At 44.6% G+C, this 23,331-nt stretch overlaps 1 protein-coding gene across 2 annotated transcripts in view; it reads right to left on the bottom strand.

Annotated features, from left to right (window-relative positions):
• Nucleotides 1-7,664: 7,664 nt before the first annotated feature.
• The window catches only part of LOC135007558 (uncharacterized), a 30,335-nt gene continuing 14,668 nt past the window's right edge, over nucleotides 7,665-23,331 (bottom strand). For both annotated transcript variants that reach the window (XM_063952127.1, XM_063952126.1), the window contains 5 exons: nucleotides 22,233-22,537; nucleotides 13,718-13,899; nucleotides 13,378-13,550; nucleotides 9,421-9,635; nucleotides 7,665-9,307 (listed from right to left, as the gene is read on the bottom strand). In XM_063952127.1, the coding sequence (XP_063808197.1) occupies nucleotides 9,443-9,635; nucleotides 13,378-13,550; nucleotides 13,718-13,899; nucleotides 22,233-22,537 (853 nt within the window). In that variant the 3' untranslated portion in view covers nucleotides 7,665-9,307; nucleotides 9,421-9,442. The remainder of the gene's footprint in view (nucleotides 9,308-9,420; nucleotides 9,636-13,377; nucleotides 13,551-13,717; nucleotides 13,900-22,232; nucleotides 22,538-23,331) is intronic.

A 23,331-nucleotide genomic window follows, 5' to 3' on the forward strand; every position in this document is an offset into this window, starting at 1 on the left:
TTTTTATACTTTAATTTTTAATTGCTTCTATCAAGGCTGCAACAGGCAGATTGCAAGCTGCTGCTGTCTGTCTGCACAGTAGGAGCTACAGGCAGGCCCCGCCATGGCTTCCTGAGGACAGCATCCAGGGCCCTGACCACAGGATCACCGGACCCTGGTGACCCACCACAGCTTACAAACCCCTTGGGGGGCACAGACGCGTTCATTTGCCCAGTTAGTAGACACAGATACCGAGTTAGACACAGATACCGACACGGATACTGATTCCTGTGTCGACTATAATGATGCCAGATTGAATCCTAAACTGGCTTAGAATATTCAGTACATGATTGTGGCAATAAAGGAGGACCCTGAAGTTCCTGATACGAGGGTCTGCATGTATAAGTGTAGGAAACCTGAGGTAACGTTCCCTCCCTCTAATGAACTGAATACTCTTTTTTTAAAAGGCTTAGGAAAATCCTGACAGTTTTTGCTTTACAAGAGAATTCTGCTGACTTATCTATTTCCCTCAGGGGACAGGAAAATGTGGGAGTCAACCCCCCTCTGTGGACAAGTCTTTATCCCGTCTGTCCAAAAAGGTAGCTCTTCCGAGTCCGGACACGACAGCCCTGAAGGATCCTGCGGATCGTCGACAGGAAAGCACATTGAAATCGATATGTCTATACGGGGACGCTGCTCAGACCTACCGTGGCGTCGGCATTGGTGAGTAGCGCTATTGAAAAGTGGGCGGATAATTTATCCACTGAAATTGATACCCTGGACAGGGATAGCATTCTCGTAACTTTAAGTTACATAAGGGACGCTGCAGCATATCTGAAAGACGCTGCAAGGGATATTGGCATTTTGGTATCACAGGCCAATGCCATGGCAGTCTCGGCTAGGAGGGCATTGTGGATTCATCAATGTAATGTTGATGCGGACTCAAAGAAAGCTATGGAGACTCTGCCGTATAAAGGTGGTGTCTTGTTTGGTGACGGCCTTGCATACCTGGTATCTACGGCTACTGCGGGTAAATCATCATTTCTACCTTATGTCCCTTCACAGCAGAAGAAAACGCCTCACTATCAGATGCAGACCTTTAGGACCAATAAGTACAAAAGAGGTCGAGGGGGCTCCTTTCTTGCTACTAGAGGTAGGGGAAGGGGTAAAAGATCACTTGCGGTGTCAGGTTCCCAGGAGCAAAAGCCCTCCGCGGCTGCTGCAAAATCCTCCACATGACGCTGGGGCTCCTCTGCATGAGTCCACTCAAGTGGGGGCACGTCTTAGGCTTTTCAGTCAGGTCTGGATTCGATCGGGCCTGGATCCTTGGGTATTAGACATGATAACCCAATGTTACAAACTGGAGTTTCAAAACGTGCCCCCTCAACATTTTTTAAAATCAACCTTGCCAGCGTCTCTCCCGGAAAGGGAGGTAGTATGCGCAGCCATACAAAAGCTGTGTCAACATCAGGTCATTGTCACAGTACCACCGTCACAACAAGGAAAAGGTTTTTTTTCGAGCCTGTTCATGGTATCGAAGCCGGATGGCTCAGTCAGACCGATTCTGAACTTAAGGTCTCTCAATTTCTATCTGAAGAGATTCAAATTCAATGGAATCTTTTTGGGCAGTAATCCCCAGTCTGGAGGGTGGAGATTTTATAGTGTCAGTAGACATAAAGGACGCGTACTTACACGTCCCCATTTGCCCTCCGCATCATGCGTACCTGAGGATTGCGGTTCAGGATTGTCATTACCAATTTCAGATGTTGCCGTTTGAGCTTTCCACGGCTCCAAGGATCTTCACAAAGGTGATGGCGGAAATTATGGTCCTCTTGCGCAAGCAAGGAGTCACAATTATCCCGTACTTGGACGAACTGCTGATAAAGGCAAGATCAAGGTAGAAATTACTAGAACACGTCACACTCTCCCTGAAGATTCGACAGCAACATGGTTGGCTCCTGAATTTGTCAAAATCACAGTTGGTTCCGACAAAGCGGCTGTCGTTCCTGGGCATGATTCTGGACACAGAGTTACAGAGAGTTTTTCTCCCGGTGGAGAAAACTCTGGAAATCCAGAACATGGTAAAAGGGATTCTGAAACCGGCAAGGGTGTCGATTCATCAGTGCACTCAATTGCTAGGAAAGATGGTGTCGGCCTACGAAGCCATTTCCTTTGGCAGGTTTCATGCCGGGGTTTTTCAGTGGGACCTGCTGGACAAGTGGTCTGGGTCTCACCTGCACATGCACCGAAAAATAGGTCTGTCTTCCAGGACCAGAATCTCTCTCCTGTGGTGGCTGCACAGTCCTCATCTTCTAGAGGGATGTAGGTTCGGGATCCAGGATTGGATCCTGGTGACCACGGATGCAAGTCTCCGAGGATGGGGAGCAGTCACACAAGGGGAAAATTTCAAGCGAAAATGGTCAAGTCACGAGGCTTGTCTGCACATTAACATTCTGGAATTGAGGGCCATTTACAACGGTCTTCGGCAAGCGGAGAATCTTCTTCAAGATCTGCACATCTTGATTCAGTCGGACAACAGCAGAGGTGTACATAAACCGCAAAGGCGGAACAAAAAGCAGAGAGACAATGGCAGAGGCCACAAAAGTTCGCAGCTGTGCGGAAAGGCATGTAAGCGCTCTGTCGGCGTTCCTCATTCCAGGAGTGGACAACTGGGAAGCAGAACTTCCTCAGCAGACACGATCTCCATCCAGGGGAGTGGGGTCTTCATCAAGAGGTCTTTGCAGACGTGACATGTCATTGGGGAATTCCTCATGTAGACATGATGGCGTCTCGCCTCAACAAGAAACTTCGGATGTATTGTTCCAGGTCGTGGGACCCTCAAGCAATAGTGTTGGACGCCCTGGTGACTCCGTGGGTGTTTCCGTCGGTCTACGTGTTCCCTCTGCTTCCACTCATCCCGAAGGTGATAAGGATCGTAAGAAGAACAAGAGTTCCGGCGAAACTAATTGTCCCAGACTGGCCAAAGAGGGCCTGGTATCCGGATCTTCACGAGTTGCTCATAGGAGATCCGTAACCTCTTCCTCTACGAGAGGACCTGTTGCAGCAAGGTCTCTGTGCATGTTCCAGGACTTACCGTGGCTGCGTTTGACGGCATGGCGGTTGAACGCCATATTCTAGCCCGGAAGGGGATTCCCAGTGAAGTTATCCCCACTGTACTACAGGCTAGAAAAGAAGTAACAGCGAAGCATTACCACCGTATTTGGTGAAAATATGTGTCTTGGTGTGAATCCAAAAAGGCCCCTACGGAGGAATTGCAACTTGGGCGTTTTCTCCATTTTCTACAAGCTTGTGTGGATGCGGGCCTTAAACTAGGCTCCATTAAGGTACAAATTTCGGCCTTATCAATATTCTTTCAGAAGGAATTGGCCTCCCTCCCTGAGGTTCAGACTTTCATGAATGGGGTGCTGCATATCTAGCCTCCTTTTGTGCCTCCGGTGGCACTGTGGGATCTCAACGTGGTGTTACAGTTCCTGCAATCTCCTTGGTTTGAACCTTTACGGAAGGTTCAGTTAAAATTCCTTACTTGGAAAGTGGTCATGTTATTGGCCTTGGCATCCGCAAGGCGGGTGTCTGAGTTAGTGGCCTTGTCTCACAAGAGCCCCTATTTGATCTTCCATGAAGACAGAGCGGAGTTGAGAACTCGGCAGCAGTTTCTGCCAAAGGTGGTTTCAGCTTTTCACATGACCCAACCTATTGTGGTGCTAGTGGCAACTGGCGCCCTCGTGGACTCAAAGTCTCGGGATGTGGTCAGGGCTTTTAGAATCTATGTAGCCAGAACAGCTCAGATTTGGAAAACAGAGGCTCCGGTTGTCTTATATGCTCCCAACAAGATTGGGACGTCTGCTTCCAAGCAGACTATTGCGCATTGGATCTGTAATATGATTTAACAGGCTCATACTACGGCTGGATTGCCGTTACCGAAATTGGTTAAGGCCCATTCTACCAGGAAAGTGGGCTCATCTTGGGCGGCTGCCCGTGGGGTCTCGGCGTTACAGCTTTGCCGAGCGGCTACTTGGTCGGGTTCAAACACTTTTGCAAAGTTCTACAAGTTTGATACCCTGGCTGATGAGGAACTGTTGTTTGGTCAATCGGTGCTGCAGAGTCATCCGCACTCTCCCGCCCGATCTGAAGCTTTGGTATAAACCCCATGGTCTGTGAAGTGTCCCCAGCATCCTCTAGGACGTAGAAGAAAATAGGATTTTAATACCTACCGGTAAATCCTTTTCTCTTAGTCCGTAGAGGATGCTGGGCACCCGTCCCAGTGCGGACTCTATCTGCAGTAAGTGGTTGTAGTTTTTGCTTGTGTTACACATTGGTTGTGTTTGGTTATAATCAGCCTGTTGCTGGGTTTTTGTTCATGCTGTTGACTGGGTTTGGTTACAAATGCCATGTTGTACGGCGTGTTAGTGGTGTGAGCTGGTATATATCTATGGCGTTAAGTGCACATCTAAGCATGAAATTAGACTTCCTAAACTTAAACGTTTCGGTGGAACCCCTGTAGCTAGGTTTCCTGAAACTGATGTCGAATGTGATCATATAGTGATCACTGTTACCCAAAGTCTCCCCAACTTTAGTATTTGATATAATGTCCACATTATTAGTAATTACTAGATCCAGGGTAGTTTTACCCCTAGCTGGGTCCTGGACTAATTGAGACAAGTAGTGATGCCTAAACGTATTTAAAAACCTGCTGCCCCTCGCTTTAGCACATGAATCGTTACTCTAGTTTATATCCAGGTATTTAAAATCCTCAATCACAAGGATGTCCCCCAATCCCGCAGCCGTTTTGATTTGCTGCAATAGTTGTTCTTCCTCATGTATGCTAATATCCGGCTGGTTGTAGCACGTGCCTATGACTAGTTTTGCATAAATTCCCCCACTTGAGATTTCTTCCCATAGTGACTCTACATTATCGCCAGTTTCCTCATAGATAACCTCCTTTAGGTATGGTTTAACATAAAGACATACACCACCTCCTCTTTTGTTAGCCCTGTCCCTCCTAAAAAGAGAATACCCCTCTAAGTTAGCAACCCAGTCGTGGAGTCGTCCCACCATGTTTCCGTAATACCTGTCATACTCAGCCTTTGATGCTAACAATTCCAATTCCCCCATTTTACCTGCTAGACCAGGCATTTCCAACCACGGTCCTCAAGGCACACCAACCGTGCAGGTTTTAGTGATTTCCAGGCTTCAGCACAGGTGACTTTATTAGTAGCTCAGTTATTTTGATTTAACCATCTGTGCTGCAGCCTGGATATCACTAAAACCTGCACTGTTGGTGTGCCTTGAGGACCGTGGTTGGGAATGCCTGTGCTAGACTATTAGCATCTGCATACAGGTTGCTGAGTATACCACTGCATTGCTGTGCATTACTCTGCTGCATTGTCCCTCTCTAATGTACTGAGGATTTAAAGTTCATAGAAAATTCATCTGTATTACACTAGCATAGAAATGTTGCTGCTTAATATTAGCAAGTTACCGGTGTATCTGCTATATTCTACCCACAATGCACTCCTCTCCAGGTTAGCACAACTTGAAAAAAATTAATCGTTTATTTGTGTTATAACAGTGGGATCCATTCTGATGGTAATCTGGTTCCAAAGCGCAAGGTCACACAGTGTGTGAAACAGGACTTCTGCACTTTGGACACATTCTGTAGCTCCACATTTACTTCTTATACGATGTATTAGAGTTATGACCTGCACCCAGGACCTGACAATTGTATTTCTTGAAAATTTGCTGTACTTACGATGAAACTCCACATTCAGTAAATTACATGCACTGCACAGCTTCCACGGCGACCTTACAATGTATGTTCAGTAATATGTTTACTAGATTATAACACCACGGATAAGTATTTTGGTGAAACCATGGCTACCTTCTGTGGGGTAAATTGACTAAGATGGGGTTTGTTTTTTAGAAACATTGATGTTGCCCATACCAAACAGATTGTAGCTATTATCTTCATGTTACGTAGAATCTGGTTGCTATGGGCAACATCACCAGTTATATAAAATAAATATTAAAAAATCTCCCATCTTCATAAATTTAGTCCTTTGCACCTAAATAGTGTAAGGGTTATCATTTAATGCCTCTTGACTCTGAAGTGATAGGGCCATGTGAGAGTAACCTCAACACCTGGGTGTATCAGCATTATTATTAGAATTGTTCTGTATTCCCTATGGAGTAATAAGCTGAGCTCTATCTGTTATAGGACTAAATTACCTTATATTGCGTTTGTGCCTTGACCTGTGGATACAACGTGCACATTCTTCTGTTACAGCGGTGGGTATACCCACCCCCTTGACTAGAAATGGAGGGGTGTTTCTTGCTAAACTTGCGAGTCCTCCATCCCAGTGCAATACTGTTAGGCAGAGGTATCCCACAGACAGCACTGTTATCCAGGTTTTGGATGTTATACTAGTGCAGCGCTGGATTCCCTATGTTGGCTGTAAAATTTCTAGAAAGTCAAATTTAAACTTGGTCCAGGGATAGAGGGTCAAGCTAAGACAGGGCGCAGCCAATCCATCCTGCACCACTGCTCGGATGGCTGTCCTGGGAGGGTTCCTTTGTATATCTGACCTCCCCATTGATACTGCCACCTTCGCTTTTGAAGGACAGCCCTTCACCTCGGGTGTAGTATGGTATGCCGACGATTGGACTCCCGGCGACCAGCATACCGGCGCCAGGAGCCCGACACCGTGCCGAGCGCAAAGGAGCCCCTTGTGGGCTCGCCGTGGGGACGGTGACACGCTATGCGCACAACGCTATTTTATTCTCCCTCCATGGTGGTCGTGGACCCCCACGAGGGAGAATATGTGCCGGTATGTCGGGATTCCATCGCCGGTATACTGTGCGCCGGGATCCCGACATTCGGCAAACTGAAGATCACCCCTTCACCTTATACACTAAGTCACTCCCACATGTGGGTAGCCTCATTTTATACTAGTTCCAGCAGTAGTGCACTGCTCAGCAATAAACTTCAATCTGCTTACCACTGCAGTTCTCAGATACTGTGAGGCAGCAACATATCAACAGTGAGACCTTCCTTGAAGCTCCATATGAAGGGGTCATGAGATGCACTGTGGAGGTCTGGTGGCTGAAGGAGTGTGGGGTATAGCTACTGCATGCGTAGGGCTGGATACACACTGAAAGATCATCTGCAGATGATTTGGCCATACACACTGCCCAACCTTTAATGACTGACTTCACAACTGGGTGTGCATTTACATGCAACCACCCAGTTGCATTGTCAAGCCCTGCCGGACCATATATATATATATATATATATATATATATACATATACATATATATACATATATATACATATATACACACACACACACACGGATATAGCTGCAGATATGAGGCATCTGATGTGCTGCCTGGCTATTGCGATATGTACACCATCATTCTGACATATCAGGGGTACACCAAGTCCGTTGAACCAGCAATATTAATTCAATTGACTGTCCAATAGATTGGCCACTGTGTACCCACCTTGGGACTTACACTGTGTATAAACACTCCCTCTCCCCTCCCCTCCCCCCGTAGCTACTGTATTCTGCCTCCTGTGTGAAATTTTTTTACTATATCGTGTGCCAAAAGCATTTCCATGACACACTAGCTATTTGTTGCTGCAAGCATTCTGCAGTCAGTCCCATTTTGACTTTAAATGTAAATACTTTATTTTTTTTATTTTTTAAGGAAGCACAAACATTACAATATAACAGCAGATGCAATTTGTAGGATGTGATAGAAAGGACACTGAAAAAAAAGCTACATTACAGACCGTACAAGAACTAAAGGAGATAAATGAGAAACATTGTAATGGACACAAATAGAACACCCACAGGAATAAATGTGTGATATACTGTGACAATTTAAATATCAGGCTTGGGTCACAATTTCTAAATTTTTATTACAAAAATATAGGCAAGACCAGCTGCAGTATTGCAGTCAACTCCCTCCGTAAATTTTACTCTGCTCTAAATAGTATAAAAACAGAACAAACATTTAACTAAATATGTTGAAAAAACAGCAAGTTTTTAAAGCATCCCCATAATAAAAAAGGGTGGGTTGAAAAGGCTGCACATAGACTCTATGAATCAAATGTTTAAACATAATGAAAACTCCTAGTCACCTCCTCTAAAATGGACACCTGCACACTGAGATATTTTAACTATGAGGAATGGTGGGCTGCACTACTTATACTGTAGGTGAGGCCACCTTTGATATATATAATGCTGGGTACACATTAGTACAGGCATGTCCAAACTGCGGCCCTCCAGCTGTTGTGAAACTACATATCCCAGCATGCCCTGACACAGTTTTGCTGTCAGAGAATGCTAAAGCTGTGTCAGGGCGTGCTGAGATGTGTAGTTTCTCAATAGCTGAAGTGCCGCACTAGTAGATATATCTGCATATATATGTATGGACGGCCGGGCATTGTGTTGAGCAAACACACTGCCTGATCCATCGGGACTGACATCATCAACTGTTTGGGTGTTAACATGTGCCTGCCCATTCATTGACCGCCCATAGACACAGCGATGCACCAATAAAATCGACAGATATATTGGTAGTCGGCTGTACTGCAGGGCCAACGGACAGCATTCACAGATATATCGTTCGTACACACTGGCTGACTGACCCACAATATATGGGCCATTCAACAGAACGGCTGATATATCAGCCAGTGTGTACCCAGCATAAGTAGACATAAGTTAACTGAGCTCAAACCACTGGAGTTTGTGTTTTAGTGTATGTATATTTGGATACAAATACTATACATAGGTTGTGTGTCTCAATGTTAGTGTCAGTAGTAGCATAGTGTTATGCGGTGTGTTAGATGATTTGGGCAGAGAGATGTGACACTGAACATATATATATATATATATATATATATACTTTTTTCCATCAGCATCTAGCCCAGTTTTGGACAATACAAAACTATCCAGAAACTACATTATACAGAGGGATGGTCCTTTAAGTGTCATAGTCAACATCTATGTTCCAACTTCAAGAAACGTTACAAACGGTAAAGATGTAAAAAAAACAAAACATACTATGGTCGGCCAAAACCAGGTGAATTCAGAATACCAAATTCTAAGTTTTCTTTGAATTCTTTGTAACCTTTGGAAAATGGAAGTCTAAGCACATTGCCACAAGTGTTAGCCTCTGGATAGTTTGACGATCCATCAATAAATTCAATGGATGGCTGTGGGTCAAGTCCTATTGGTGGAATATGGTTTACGCCAGTCACAAACAACAGTATATCTTGTAGCTTGGTTCTGCATTCTCTCTCTGAAATAGTGAAACCAAATAAAAGCAAATGTTATCATCAACTTAAAAATCATTAGTACCGGCATTTGCACTTTTGCATATATGTAAGCATGTGAAAATAAAAGTATACTAACCTTCACAATCCAGAATAAAGTCTCACCAGTAGCAAATAATTCTCTCTTCACGAATCCTTGCATTACTACCCACTGGACTATAGGATATTTTGAAGAGATGAGACACGACATCGGATGTCATAACATCCTTTTTCCATATAAATGCTTTTTTAAATAAATCCGGATGCGCATTCATTGCGTCAAGCACACCCAATGTCTTCAGTCCCTCTTTAAATCTAAAATTAAAACATTTAAATCAATAGAATATTGGGACATTAACAAATCGCTACAGATAAACTATAGGTAGTCCTTCTGGACTCCGGAAGGATGAAATGAAAGATCTAGGGGCAGTTGTGGAGGCTGCTGCAGGTGCCAAAATGCTGCTGAGCCCGCTCTAATGTAGCTCCGACCCCCACCATGGCAACGGAGCTACTGCTGTATGTTTATACTGGCCATGTTTCCCTGCATCTAAAAACCTCACATAAATGCTTGGTTTACCTTTTATTTAGCCAGTCTCACGCGGGGGCCATAGCGGGACCCCACAGGAGGGTTCTGCCCTCCACACTATGCTGTCAGCTGCACAGTAAACCAGGGGGTCACTCCTAGCTGGGCCCCCGGTTGGTACTCACCACTGACGATCACCCTCTGATGCTAAACTAACGCTGCCTGTTTACTTAGGTAAAATCTACACAAAATTGTGTGTGAAGTCTAAAACAAATCGCTGGACAAGCAGTGTGTTTTATGGTATCTTCAGTTTCTGGTGTCCAGTTTTAGTCAATTACATTGAGATTCCCTTATTTATGGGAGACATCAGTCAAATAGAGACAGATTATAAGGACGGCATAGCTCAATATCTGTGCATGCTTTGGTATATTATAGAATAAAGAGTTAAATTTAAACAAAATAAAAAATTGCGTGATTAACCCATCCTACAAAGTTTCTGAGCCCATTCTGGTTAATCAAAATTAGGAGAAAAATGGTGTGGGTACCAGTCTTATTTCTTTACAGTGATACTAGAGATTACAGCAATCCTACACCAGCAGCTTTGAACTTTTAGAACCACAAGGGCCAGCATGTAATGGGCCTATGGTACCTGTACCCAGACTCTAAAGTACTAGTCTAAAATTAAAATAAAAAAAAGATTTGAAATTGATTGAGGATTTAGTAAATATGTGATTTGTAAAATAACACTCAAATTTTTGAAACACTCCAAAAACAAATTGATATTTAGTAAATTTCTCTTACATCCTAGAGGATGCTGGGGTCCATATTAGTACCTTTAAGACTTTAATAGTGTGGGCTGGCTCCTCCCTCTATGTCCCTCCTACCAGACTCCGTTTAGAAAATTTGCCCGGAGGAGCCGTTCACACCTAGGGGAGCTCTATAGAGTTTTTCTAGTAAAGTTACTTTTTAGAGTTTGTTTTTGTACAGGAGGCTGTTGGCAACAGCCTGCCAGCAGGGGGGGAATAACGGGGGAGGAGTGTCCGCCCTGCGGGGTCTGAGCCACTGTCTCCACTGACTGGACATTGAGCTCCAGAGGGTATAGATCGCTCCCCGCCGCAGGGGAATGCTCACCCCAGCAGCAGGCCACCACCCCCTTGCAGAGCTGAAGTGTGGCGAGGGAGTCACCGCCACCACCTAACAAGCAGGGGGACGGTGTGAAGATGGCGGCTTCAGGGTAGGAGCGCAGTATTAAGTGCGCTCCCGGACGGCTCAGCGGTACTTTACTGCAGCGCTGTGAGGAGCATCCTGAACGCTCTTACTCTTCGGGAGGACCTTCTGGAACAGGGTCCATTCACTTATCAAGACTTACCACGACTACGTTTAACGACATGGAGGTTGAACACCAGATATGAGCTCGTAAAAGGCATTCCGAACAAGTTTATTCCTACCCTGATACAGGCTAGGAAAGGAGAAACGTCTAAACATTACCATTGCATTTGGAAAAAGTATGTATCTTGGTGTGAATGCAAGAAGTTTCCTACAGTGGAATTTCAACTGGAACGGTTTCTCCTCTTCCTGCAAGCAGGTGTGGATATGGTCCTGAGTTTGGGATCCATAAAGGTCCAGATTTTGGCCTTATCCATTTTCTTCCAGAAACTGGCTTCCCTCCCTGAGGAACAGACTTTCTTGAAAGGAGTTCTGCACATCCAGACTCCCTTTGTGCCACCTATGTCACCATGGGATCTTAATGTGGTGTTACAGTTCCTCCAATCGGATTGGTTCGAGCCTCTACAGGAGTTTGAAGTCAAGTTTCTCACGTGGAAGGCTGTCACTTTGTTGGCCTTAGCTTTTGCTAGACGTGTGTCGGAGTTGGGGGCTTTGTCTTGTTAAAGCCCCTTACTTAATCTTCCGTGAAGATAGAGCTGAGCTCCGGACACATCAGCAGTTCCTTCTAAAGGTTGTGTAGGCTTTTTGTATCAACCAACCTATTGTGGTACCAGTCGCTACTACTGACTCCTCTATTTCGTCATAGTCCTTAGATGTTTCAAGGTCTCTGAAAATCTATGTGAAGAGGACTGCTCGTCACAGAAAATCGGACTCTGTTCTGTATGATCCCAAGAAAATTGGGTGTACTGCTTCTAAGCAGACGATCTCTCACTGGATCAGTGTCACTATCCAGCATGCATATTCTACTGCAGGATTGCAGTGTCCCAAATCTGTTAAAGCCCACTCTACTCTAAGGTGGGTTCTTTCTGGGTGGCTGCTCGGGGTGTCTAGGCTTTACAACTTTGCCAAGCAGCTACTTAGTCTGGGTCTAACATGTTTGCTACGTTTACAAGTTCGATACTTTGGACAGTGAGGGCCTAAAGTTTGGTCAATCAGTTCTGCAGGTCCTCCGCGCTCTCCCTCCCGTTCGGTGAGCTTTGGTACATCACCATGGTACAAATATGGACCCCAGCATCCTGTAGGACGTAAGAGAAAAATAGGATTTTAATACCTACCGGTAAATCATTTTCTATTAGTCCGTAGAGGATGCTGGGGACTCCAAAAGAACCATGGGGTAAAGACGGGATACGCAGGAGGCATGGGCACACTATAAGAGACTTTGAATGGGTGTGAACTGGCTCCTCCCTCTATGCCCCTCCTCCAGACTCCAGTTATAGAACTGTGCCCAGGGAGACGGACATTTTGAGGAAAGAATTTACTGTTTAAACACGGTGAGCGTCATACCAGCTCACACCTCAAACATGCCGCAGAACGTGGCATTCAATAGAACACCAGCTGACGGCATGAAAAATATACAGCAATATGCTGACCGAAAATGTAACAACCTGTGTAAACACAAACAAAAATAGCATACCGCATGCCATGGCATGAATAACATCAGCAACGGACTGACTGAAAAGAAAAACAACATGAGTGTAACCATAACCGATAACTGCAGATACAGTACGCACTGGGACGGGCGCCCAGCATCCTGTACGGACTAAGAGAAAAGGATTTACCGGTAGGTAATTAAAATCCTGTTTTACCCTCTAGAGCCGTGGTACCCAACCGCGGTCTCAAGTACCCCCAACAGTTAATATTTTCCAGGTCCCCTCACAGGATTGCAAGTGAAATAATTTGGTCCACCTGTGGGTCTTTTAAAATGTGTCAGTGAGTAATGAATACACCTGTTCAACTGCTTGGTGACCTGGAAAACACGAACTGTTGAGGTTACTTGGGGACAGAGCTTGGGAACCACTGCTCTAGAGGGACTTTTGTTCATTGCAATTTACCAACACTAAATTTTAATATACATTTTTTCTACATTTTGCACACATTTAAATAGTTACGCTGTTTATCTCCAAAAAAGAAAAAAGAAAAAAAAAAAAAAAGGTATTTTCTTTTATGCAGCTAATCTTTATAGCATACAGAAGCAACTGGTTATGCATTCTACTCAACACTAAAGTATTCTATAAAGTCAGTATAATCCGACTGGAAAATCCAACAATTAAATAAACGTGGCATTATTTAAACTTTAAATGTAATAACCTCTCTTCAGAATGCATTGTTCTATCCCGTAGATACCAATGCAAGTAGTCTTGGACAATTTGGTGTTTGTCGTCAACTGTTTTAATTACACGGAGACAGCCAGCAAGATTAAGGAGCAGGTTATTTTCATACAACACGTCTTGAAGATTCTCAACTGAAGTAGCATTCATAATCTGAAATTTAAAAAAATATAAATGGGTAAATCTATAGGTCAACATGACATTACTAAATGTGAGATAATGAAATCACGACTCAAAATGAATATACAAAAAAAAAAAAAAAAATCATTGACACATAATTAAAAATAAATGCAGTAATTAAATTAACATTATGTATATACCTTCTGCATAATTTCTTTTGCTTCCACATCTACAAGATCTTGTAATACAAGTGGAGTATTTTTCCAGCCATATGTTAGAGCATTGTATAAGACAGGAGAAAAAAAATTTGGAGCGGGTCCACCGTGCACCAGTGATAGTGAAATGGATAAACCAGCCAGATAATACTCATCATTCCGCAAAGCTGAAAAACATTAAAAAAGTGCATAAAAAAAAAACAAAAAAAAAAAAAAAAAAACCACACATACACACCAAAAAAATACACGTGATTTTGGTACTTACCGGTAAATCCTTTTCTTGAAGTCCGTAGGGGATACTGGGATGGCGAATTACAGCGGGGTATAGATGGTTCTATTTGAGGTGGTGCACTTTAAATTTTTTCAACCTAGTGTGTGCTGGCTCCTCCCCTCTATGCCCCCTTTCATCAGACCAGTCTCCATAACTGTGCCCGAAGGAGACGGAACATGCCTCAAGGAGGAGGAAAAAACAGAATAGAAGAACAGGAGAAACTGAGCAACATAACTTAAAAAGTAAAACAAAAAAATAGCGAAAGCAACGCGCATACGCTGATGCACAACAACACAAACAATATGCAGAAAAGAAAGCACAGAGGTGGGCGGCCTGTATCCCCTATGGTCTTGGAGAAAAGCATTTACCAGTAAGTACCAAAATCCAGTTTTAACTAGCATCCATAGAGTATACTGGGATGGTGAATTACAGTGGGGACATGCCAGAGCTCTCATTACGGGTGGGTGTGTGCCGAGATCCATGCAAAACCAAACTGAGCGCCCGACGCCAAGGTATCAAAACAATAGAATTTAACAAAAGTGTGGGCACTGGACCAGGTAGCAGCCCTACGCAACTGCAAGGCAGAGACTCCACGAGCAGCCGCCCAGGAATATCTCACCGACCTAGTGGAATGGGCGGTGACAGACTGTGGCAAAGGTAAGGACACAAATGAATAAGCCTGTTGGATAGTGAGTTTTATCCAATGGTTTGCTTCGAAGCAGGACAACCAATCTTGGTGGCCTCATACAAAACAAAGGAGTATCTGACTTTCGGGTACGAGCCATTCCGTTGACATAAATGCACAACGCTTGCACCATATCCAAACTACGAGGCGTGGAGGAATCGGTTACTACCTGAACTACAATAGGTGGATTTATGTGAAATGCCGAGACAACCTACAAGTCCTGAGTTCTGCACGATCTTCGTGAAACCCAAGATTTTCAGGACAAGGCCCCCCAATTCAGAGAGTCGCCGCGCAGAAGCAAGAGCCAACAAGGTGAGAGTCTTCCAAGCAAATACTTGGACTCCGCCTGCTGCAATGGTTGTAGAAAATCCAACACCAACTGTGAGATCCCAAGGGGTCGTAGGATATACAAAAGGTGGTTGCAAGTGGAGCACACCCTTAAGAAAGGTCTGAACCTCCGAGATCTAGGCCAACCATTTTTGTTAAAAGACTGACAAGGCAAAACGACCCAATTTGAAAACCGCTGGCAGATAACGATGACTGACACCAGGAGACATACATCTTCCATAGCCGATGGTAGTGCCGTGATGTGACATCTTTCCTAGCATGGAGCAGTCGGGATAACGGCCTCTGGAATGCCCTTCCTGGCTAAAATCTCCCTCTCAACTTCCACCCCGTCAAACATAGCCGCTGTAAGTTTGGATAGACGAATGGGCCTTGCTGAAGATCTTATCTCAGCGTCAATGGCCAGGGGTTGGCTACCAACAGGGAGAAGAGATCTGCGTACCAGGCCCGCCAAGGAGATTAAAATTGCCTGAACCTTTTCCCTCTAAGATTCGTGGTACTAGAGTGAATGGAGGGAACAGATAGATCGTCTAAAAGGTCCAGGGCGTAAAAAATGCATCTACAGCTGTCGCCTGTGGGTCCCTTGTCCTTGAGCAGTAACACTGAAGATGCGTGTTGTGTCGGGATGCCATCAGATCTGAGGCCAACCCCATAGGGATACTATCTGACAGAAGAATTGAGGGTGGCGACCCCACTCTCTCCGGGTGGAGATCTTGCCGACTGAGGAAATCTGGCTCCCAGTTGTCCACTCCCAGAATGAATATGGCAGACAGTGCCGTGGCATGTCACTCTGCCCAAAGGAGGATATTGGTGACTTCTCATAGCCACCTTGCCTTTGGTTCCGCCTTGTCGATTGATGTAGCCCACCGTGGTGGCATTGTCTGCTTGTACTTGAGTGGCGTGATTTTGTAACAGGTGGAAGGCCTGAAAAAGGACATTGTTAATCGTCCTTAGTTCAAAGATGTTTATGGGGAGGATGGTTTCGTATGGTAACCACTTTCCCTGAAACTGAGCCACCTGAGTCACTGCTCAACAGCCCAGTCATGCAGCAGGCTTGGCCAATTTGGAAGCAGGCTGACGGGCAGCCCAAGAAAGTTTTGGTTTTGACTTTGAGGATTTGGAAGCGCGAGCTTGTCTCGGGTACGCCTGACCATTTTCTTTACCTGGAGGTCGAAAGGATCGCAAAGTTTTACTCTTAGCCTTCGGAGCCGAAGGATTAGTACTTTGGAGACTTGCAGTCTTGGCAGACACCAAGTCAGTCACAATCTTGTTCCAATCTTACACAAATATTATAACCTCCCTTAATAAGGGAGCACCTCAAAGGTCTTCTTAGAGTACAGGTGCACCCACAAGGACCGTAAACACCGAATCCGGTGAGCCAGTATGGACGTGGTAGACGCTTTGGCCGCCATAACACCTGCATCAGAGGCTGCCTCATGAATGTAATGGGAGGCTCTGATAATACATGATAGACATTGTCTGGCATTATCTGGAAAATTCTGAGGTAGCTCTGCCTCAACTGCTTGAACCCAGGCTTCAATACCTTTTGCAGCCCGAGAGGCTGACAAAGTGGGACTATGTACAGCACCAGCAAGAGAGTGTAAATAGACTTAAAGCAGCCCTCCACACACTTATCCGTCAGTTCCTTCAGAGAGGTGACAGTAGTGACAGGCAGAGTAGATGACACAAGACGGGCCACATGCGAGTCCACTGGTGGAGGTGTTTCCCACTTGGTACTTAACTCTGCGGAGATAGGATAATGAGCTAGCATCTTTTTAGACAGGGAAAATTTCTTTCCTGGAGACTCCCAGGATTCCTGACGTATGTCAATTAAATGGTCAGAATGTGGCAAGACTAATTTAGTAACCTTCCGACGTTTGAACTTATCAGGTTGCTTAGACGTATCTGGAGGGTCAGTCTCATCATCAATCTGAAGAATCAGTTTGATAGCCTCCACTATATCAGGAACATCAACCTGCGTCACAGATTCCACATCAGAATCAGCTGTATTAGTGTCTAAGGGATCAGTATATTCCCCAACCCCATCGGATGAAGTATCCGAAACATGAGTAGATTGTGAGGAAGAAATGGCCCACTTAGATGACCCTTTGGTACCAGTAGGGCAAGGGTTAAGCTTTTAACAAAGGACTGATTTAATTGCTGTAAATGAGTAGACAGTATCTGCCCATGGCGAACTAACTACAGGGACAATATGTGGCTGTAATGGCACAGGAGGTCCCACAGGGGGTGTAAGTCGTGTTACAAGCGTAGTCAGCAAATTTGAAAAATCAGCCCAAGGTGATTCTTGGTGTGCCACCGGTGCTGCAGGCTGACTGGGGGATGCAGAACACCCAATACCTGAACCCTCAGCTGATATATTTTCCTCAGGTAAAACCATGGCGTCAGCACTGCCTGATGCATGAGCGTACGCGGAGTTCCCGCACTGTGCAGCAGACATTGAGAATGTAGCCATAGGGCGTGACAGAACAATATAGAAAGACAAGCACAATACCCGACAAAAACCACCTATGGTATGTGACTGCAAATGCTGAGCACAAACAGAGGATTTAAGAGGTATGAGGTGACTGAAATACACAGATAAAAATACAAAAAACAGTATATCCTGTGGAATACTATATGGTATACGAGACCCTGATGCACTTAGCCCCCCCAGGGTACAGAATATAGTGATAGCAATATGTGCGACATACACAGAATGGAAACCACACAGCAGCTATAGGCACACACAGTCACATGTACAATGTAGAAATTATTACATAACAATAAAACTGCACTGGATTAGTAATAGTACATATACATGTATGAATACAGATATAACAATGCACAGTAAACAATGGATGTATATCACAGGATACTTGTACTAAATATTCATACTAAACGACATGTAGAATACTTAAGTGTCCCGTAAATGCACAGCGCTCATGAGACAGGCGGCTTTACAGAGGAGACAGTGCCAAGCAGTCCCAGAATCAGCGCAGCTCTGTGAAATGGCGCCCAAACGCTGACAGGGAGTGAAGGAGAGATGCAGCTTCAGGGCGAGAACACCTGCTGTAGATGGCGCCTGGAGCTGGGGGATGGGCTACAGGTCAGTGCCTTATGCACTCTGCAGGACTTTACCACCGGGTACTATGGATCCTATAATAAACTGATTTTAGTAAATCCAACATGTGCTCCTTGCCCTGGTGGATATAGTGGGGTCCCTGCACGGCCAGAGTGACCACGCCGGAAGCATGGTCCATCTGCTGGGACCGCATCTGGATCACGATTTCAGTGGGTCCCACCTGGGGAACCCTCTTCCCTCCTTCATGAAGTGCGGCCACGTGATCCAAGAGAGCAGCAGCGGTGATGTGTACCTTATGGGAACCAGAGCGCTTCCGCTGCAAGTACCCGGCAACCAGGGCACAGGAGTATGCAGCGCCGCTGGGGGAGGTGATTGAGCCGTAGCTCGGAATGTCAGTGATATCCATGGCATCTAGTGCCTGTGCTGCGGCCCTTGAAGTCTTCTTTCTTCTTAGAAAAGCTCTTATTAGGGCTGCCTAATGCAGCCCATCCTGTTAGCAGCATGCACTGCAGGCACCAACTTACAAACTGAGCTCCAGTGCCTGGAAGCGGGGATATACAGGCGGCGGTGCAGTGCATCCTGGGAACAGTCAAAGCGGTGCCTCGTATCAAGATCCAACTCTACACCCCCTATGTTATTCCCTGTGGAATACCAGTGTACCCCCCTGCAGAAACAGTTTCTAGTGTTGCTTCAATCTTATGGTGTGAGGAGTCTTTTAAAGAAGTAGCCCCCGGGAGTGGAAGTGCAATCTTTAGAGAGACGAGAAACTGAAGAGTCAACCGTGGGTGGATTTTCCCAAAGCTTCCTGTCTTCAGGAGGAAAGAGAAAAGACAAAAACCTTTTAAGAATCTGGAATTTTTTTAACAGAATGCAATCAAGCTTCCTTAAATTAGGCATTTCGTTCAGAAGACAGAAGACGTTAACACTAGACTTTTGTGGTTTACTGAAATATACAGGTTCTACCAGAGTGTCTTTTTCACGTATTTCCATAACCTCAGTATTGCACAAATGAGTGACTCAACCCCTTGAGAAGGGTCCCCAATTTCCTCCTCCATTCTTAATCCATATCCTCTATATCTGGCATGTCTTCCCCCGTGTCATTCAACTGCAGGACCTGTGGGAACATGCATTTTTGGTGCATTTAGTCTGGGCGGATGAGTAGAGGATTTAATCCACCACTTTTTAGAGACCAATTCCTCCACAGACTGTCTAAGAGCTTGTCTGTTGTGGCCAGGAGCATCCAGTTCTGAGGAAATATCTGTCATGACACCTGTTAAAGTGTACAGCCACACTGGTGTAGACTCTTGTGACCTGCCGTCAGATTATTACCCAGACTCCGTACACTGGTCAAAAATATGTGATCCTTCAGATGTCTGTGTAAACTTATTAGAGCAGTCTTTACAGAATACTTTTCCCTGTCATTCTTACACAGTATAGATGACACACACACACAAAGGAAAAAGTACAGTGTGTCACCCCTGCAAGCAGTAGTAAATAAAACAGCCAACAGGAGAAAGCACATAGTGGGAGAAACCAGCACACTATGAGCTGTGTATAATATAGCCAGGCAGTACTGATTCCGGAGTCACTTAATAGCAACCCCAAGTGTAACCTGCTCCTCCCAACAATTAGCCCCCACTGCATACCACAGTCCCGGGAGACTTGTGAGGTCCGCGCTGGCTCTGGCGTCGCTGTAGCTGAACTCTGTACACGCGGTATGTATAATGGCGCTTGCTGTCCTGCTCTGTAAGCTCTGCCCCTCTGCTATGGTGCGCCTACAGCGGAATCTACACACAGTCTAATAAGGCATAGTAGCTCTATTAGAGAAGTGTGCCTGATCAATGATTTGACGCCTTGTGAACCGGGTATCCCGCTATTCGTGAACCAGTGCATGCTCAACAGTCTTGCATAACTTCAGCTGTTCGGGGGTGTCGGCAGGTTCTGAGGATCCAGCACCAGCCCTCCATACGGCTGCGGTGAGAGATCACCCCATGGCCGATGTCATGGTTACTAGGTATCCGGGGCCATACCTCTCTATAAGGTCTGGACGGGTCCACCCCTCCCCCTAAGTCCCTCGATGCAGACAGGCGCTTGTCTGAAAAATTAGAGAAATATAAAATATTTAAAGGAAAAACAACCCAAAAAACAAACACTGGAGCCCTACAGCATGTGACAAGTTCTGAGGGCATAGTTTTCTAAACTGGTCTGATGGGAGGAGGCATAGAGGGGAGGAGCCAGCACACACTAGGTTGAAGAAATTTAAAGTGCACCTGCTCCAATGGACCCATCTATACCCCACTGTAATTTACCATCCCAGTATACCCTATGCATGCTAGAGAAATTATAATTAATATGAGTAAACCAATTTGAATTTAACGAAAACACCATGTAAAAGTCTAACAATAAAAACCAAAGTAAAGCAATTAGGAGCCTCAAGCAGATATAACAATATACCTGTACCATGAATAGCATATTGGCACATTGTGCTTGACCCAGCGGATGCACATGCCTAGCATTAAAATTGTGTACATACTATCTACAGTTCCTTGAGTAGTATCTTAGGATACGGTGATACCCCTTTTCCACTAGAAGTCTCGGGTCTGACCCCGGGATTTGGAACACGGTTCCAAGCCAGGTCAGACACGAGAAGGACCCCTTTTCCACTATGGGAGCGAACCCGGGAATATCCCGTGTAGGCGCCGTTTACACTGCACCCGGATACAGTTTCTTCTGCCTGGCGATTGGAGATGAAGTTATCTCCAAGTGCCGGGAAAACCGGTAGATCAGGACCCCCGGGACATGGCCTCGTACCCGTTAGGCCACACCACCAATTCCATGCTGCCCACTGTCTTGCTGGGGGCAAGCCCGGCACTCTGGAAGCTGCTGAGCTGCCCCCAGCCTCCGGCACACAATTTCTCTGCCAGCGCTGCTGTCTGCATAGCAGGAGAGACAGCATGCGCTGCCCCCCCCCCCCAACCTCGAGACTGCCCGCGAAAACCTGCGGTCAGGGAGGTATGGGATCTTCACATGCTGTAAACGGGTCCCGTGTCGACTGACATGGGTAACTTGTTTACACTACACCTTACACGGGTCATTCCCGCGTCCTACCCTGGTAGGATTCCCAGATCACTTGACCCGGGTTTTTTCAGAGGGAGACGTTTCCACTAGCCAAAAAAACACGTGTAAATGCACACACCCGTGCAAAAACCCATGTTTTTGGACGAGGTGGAAAAGGGGTATAAGTAGCACAGTACAGGGAACACGTACAGAATTTAAACACGTAAATGGATTAGTAGAGGCAAACTTTCTTGAAACCTATACATAGTTTTTCTTAAAATTTTGTATTCCTGTATATTAGGGAGAAACATAATTAAAAACATACACTATAGGACTGCACAGTATGTGATATGGATATATAACTAGTGATATTGTTTATTAGTCTTCTACATTACTCCTCAATCATACCTAGATGCATTTAAAGCCTGGAATATGGTTTTCAATTAGCATTCTTTATATATATTGTATATATGATACAACTGATTTTTTTCTTCTTCCAAACATAAAGCAAGGAAATAACTAACCAATTAAGTTTGACGATCTAAACCAGGGCTCGACAAATCCCAGGGGCCAGGTAGCCATGGCCCCTAGCTTTTGCTGCCTGGCTACCAAATTATGCAAGGAGGGAGAGAGCGAGCAGATTCGTGGGCATGGCTTTATTGCGGCTGCCATTTCATGCACAGGAGTGCATGTGCTGAGTGATCGTCCCAGCCTATGCTGTGTGCAGTTTTCAAACTCCAGCTGCATATAGCTATCCAATAGGGGGGTCTATGTGTGGCCAGGGATTGTGCTTCGAAGGGGGCAGTGATATGGCCAAAAAGCGGAGGATTGTTTACTCGGGGGATTGATTCAGAGGGCTGGTTTGCCTGGGGGGCCCCCTTAGTTGTGTGGGAGGGGAGGTGGTGGCAACAGTAGTGGTATGGCTCCTACACTTTCATCTTTGCTCCTAGTATCTAGAAAAAAAATTGTCAAGTCCAGATGTAAACTTACCAAAAAAAAAAGAACATAATGATAATAACAGAGAAAACAAATGGAGAAACCAAAACAAATATAAAAATACCTTGAGCATCACAAGACAATGTCTTTGAATTTTCTGGTCCTTCAAATAATTTGCTGATTTGCAAAAACTGTAGAAGAAGTCTAAAAAATTCCCTCGTTGGGCCACCAAAATCTACAGCTCCTTCTGTATTCCCAAAGGAATCAGTGAAAATTACAGAAAGGCGATTTTCAGGCCTAAATGTTTGCCGCTTTAGTCCACGACATGCTCCGTCCCAGACTTCTCTGCGGTTTATGTTAAACTTTGAAATGCTTTCAGTATCAATCTGTACTGCCAGATTTGACAGAATATCCTTTAGATTGATATCACTACAACACAAAATGTAGATTTAAAATAATTTAGAAGGTCAATTACTAATATCAATATATTTGGCATTCATGAATTACCTTGTACACATACATTAATGTAAAATTACTATCTATCCACACACATGCACGTGATCAGCTTCATTGTAGGCATTGCAGTAACGTGATTGCAAACAGTGTGACCTCATTTGGATGTGCTGGTGCTATCACACATAATTCATGGTGCCTATGAATCCATTACTTTGTGAGCACAGACAAAAATACAGTAGTCAGTCAAATGCCGTGATGCAGCAAAGAGGAGGCTGAGCACACTGGAAACGTGTACCCGATAGGATATTCTAATGCTGAAAGACTTGAGAAAGGTCAACTGAATGGCATAAATTTCTACTTTTAAAAAGGATATATTTGGGTAAGTCTGGTGTGTGTCATCTTCTTACTACTTTTCACATGGACATATATTAAAAATAAAATATAAAACTTACAAAAATATATAATATACATGATATAGCAAGCAGGTTTTAAATGTACAAGAATAAAAACATAAAAGCTTATCTGTCCATCAGAATAATATAATATAATATAATATATATATATATATATATATATATATATAAAATTGACCAGCACCTATTAGTCAACAGGTATTCAAAAATTCAAAGAAAAATAAATATTGGGTACACATCAAAGACTTAATAAGATCTTCGTGCATACGACCCGCAGTACTTCATGGTAACAAGAAATGGAAAATAAAAAAATGGTGAAAAAAAAGTGTGAATTCTTTTTTCAACACAAACCTA

The sequence above is a fragment of the Pseudophryne corroboree genome, unplaced genomic scaffold (assembly GCF_028390025.1).
Source record: "Pseudophryne corroboree isolate aPseCor3 unplaced genomic scaffold, aPseCor3.hap2 scaffold_2186, whole genome shotgun sequence".
Lineage (NCBI taxonomy): Eukaryota > Metazoa > Chordata > Amphibia > Anura > Myobatrachidae > Pseudophryne > Pseudophryne corroboree.